The 1530-nt window shown below is 42.4% G+C and overlaps 1 protein-coding gene across 1 annotated transcript; it reads left to right on the top strand.

Moving 5' to 3' along the window:
- Positions 1 to 308: 308 nt before the first annotated feature.
- Positions 309 to 857, top strand: LOC126482217 (uncharacterized). The gene has a single exon (XM_050106195.1). It carries the CDS (start codon positions 309 to 311, stop codon positions 855 to 857), a length of 549 nt encoding a protein of 182 aa, XP_049962152.1.
- Positions 858 to 1530: the final 673 nt, after the last annotated feature.

Here is a 1530-nt window from a genome sequence, read left to right as displayed (position 1 = left end):
AATTATAGAGGAAGAGGTGGTGGCCATAGGTACATGAACCATGGTGGTGAACGGCAATGGAGAAATGATTGGAGAAGGAGTGAAGAACCAAGAGATCATGAGAGAGGATGGGATAAGCGAATAAATGACACAGTGCATATAGAAGAGGTGGAGAGACCGGAAAACTGAATGACACTCCAGATGAGGTCTGGTCTGGAGTGGGAGCTACAAGGACCAGAGTAAACCTACTAAGACACGACATTGGTGGAGATCTGAGAGAATATCTACTGGATGAAAGAAGTAGGATTCCCAAAGAACCCATACTACCCATGATAAGGATCAAGCTATGTGGATTGAATATCGAGGCATTAGTCGATACAGGAAGTGAAGCATGTGCAGTATCCAAGAGGTTATATGAACAGGTACTAAAAGCAAACATTAGCTTGCCTAGTTTCCCGGTGAGTGGAGTGAGAATTGTGAATGCGTTGGGTGCAAGGAGTAAACCTATTAAAGAACAAGTGTTGATTACCTTCGAGGTAGAGGGAGAAGAATACGAAGCAACATTTTTGGTGGTGGCTGGATTGAACACATCAATTATTTTAGGGATAGATTGGTTGAATGAAGTTGATGCAGTAGTGAGTTTTGATGAAGGTACTATCAAGGTCAAAGGAAGAAAGGGAGAAGAGAAGAGATTAAAGTTTGCTGAGGGGAGTGCAATGGAAGAAGAGCAGGAATTCAGAAGGATAAATTTGTGTCATGAAGAGGAACCCACCATGGGATATGGGGAAGAGGAACTAGAAGAAGAAGTGTTGATATACCTTGAGGGATTAGCACAAGAGGATAGACATAAAGAGGATAAGATCAGCAAAAAGTTGTAGGAGATGACACACCTAGATGAGGGGACTAAGAGGAAATTAGCCACAGTATTATACAGGCGTTGTAAGGTATTTTCTCAAGGGCCAGGTATCATGAAAGGGGTGGAGTGTAAGCTAAAGATAAAGAACCATAAACCGTTCAATATAAAACAGTATTCCATTCCCCAGGTGAAACGAAGAGCAGTAGATGAAGAGATGCAGAGGATGATGGCCTTGGTGTTATAGAAAGGGCCAACAGTCAATATAACAACCCCCTATTTGTTGTTGATAAGAAGGATGGAAAGGTGAGGATAGTTTTGGATGCACGAACAGTGAACAAAATCATCGAGCCGGAGTGGGACAAACCTGAGACTATAGAAGAACTGATTCAAAAATTCCGAGGAGCAAAGGTGCTTAGTAGTATCGACTTAACTGCTGGTTACTGGCAAATACCATTGGCCACAGAGTCCCGCCAGTATACAGCATTTACTTATGGAGGGAGGTGCTATCAATTTAGAGTGTTGCCATTTGGGCTTAATGTGTCAGTGTCTGAATTCATAAGAGTGATGGATAAGATACTAGGCGAGGAGTTACTTAAAAAGGTCACCATCTACGTGGATGACCTCTTGATAGCAAGCGAAACATGGGAAGAACATTTGAATAGATTGGATGCAATCTTGGCAGCTTTCGAAACCGC

This window comes from Schistocerca serialis, chromosome 5 (assembly GCF_023864345.2).
Source record: "Schistocerca serialis cubense isolate TAMUIC-IGC-003099 chromosome 5, iqSchSeri2.2, whole genome shotgun sequence".
Lineage (NCBI taxonomy): Eukaryota > Metazoa > Arthropoda > Insecta > Orthoptera > Acrididae > Schistocerca > Schistocerca serialis.
The sequence above is the reverse complement of the archived record's forward strand: the minus strand, read 5'-3'. Positions and strand labels throughout refer to the sequence as shown.

Bases quoted from the DNA above. Each gene is read 5' to 3' on its own strand.
- LOC126482217 (XM_050106195.1), top strand. From the start codon at position 309: ATGATAAGGATCAAGCTATGTGGATTGAATATCGAGGCATTAGTCGAT.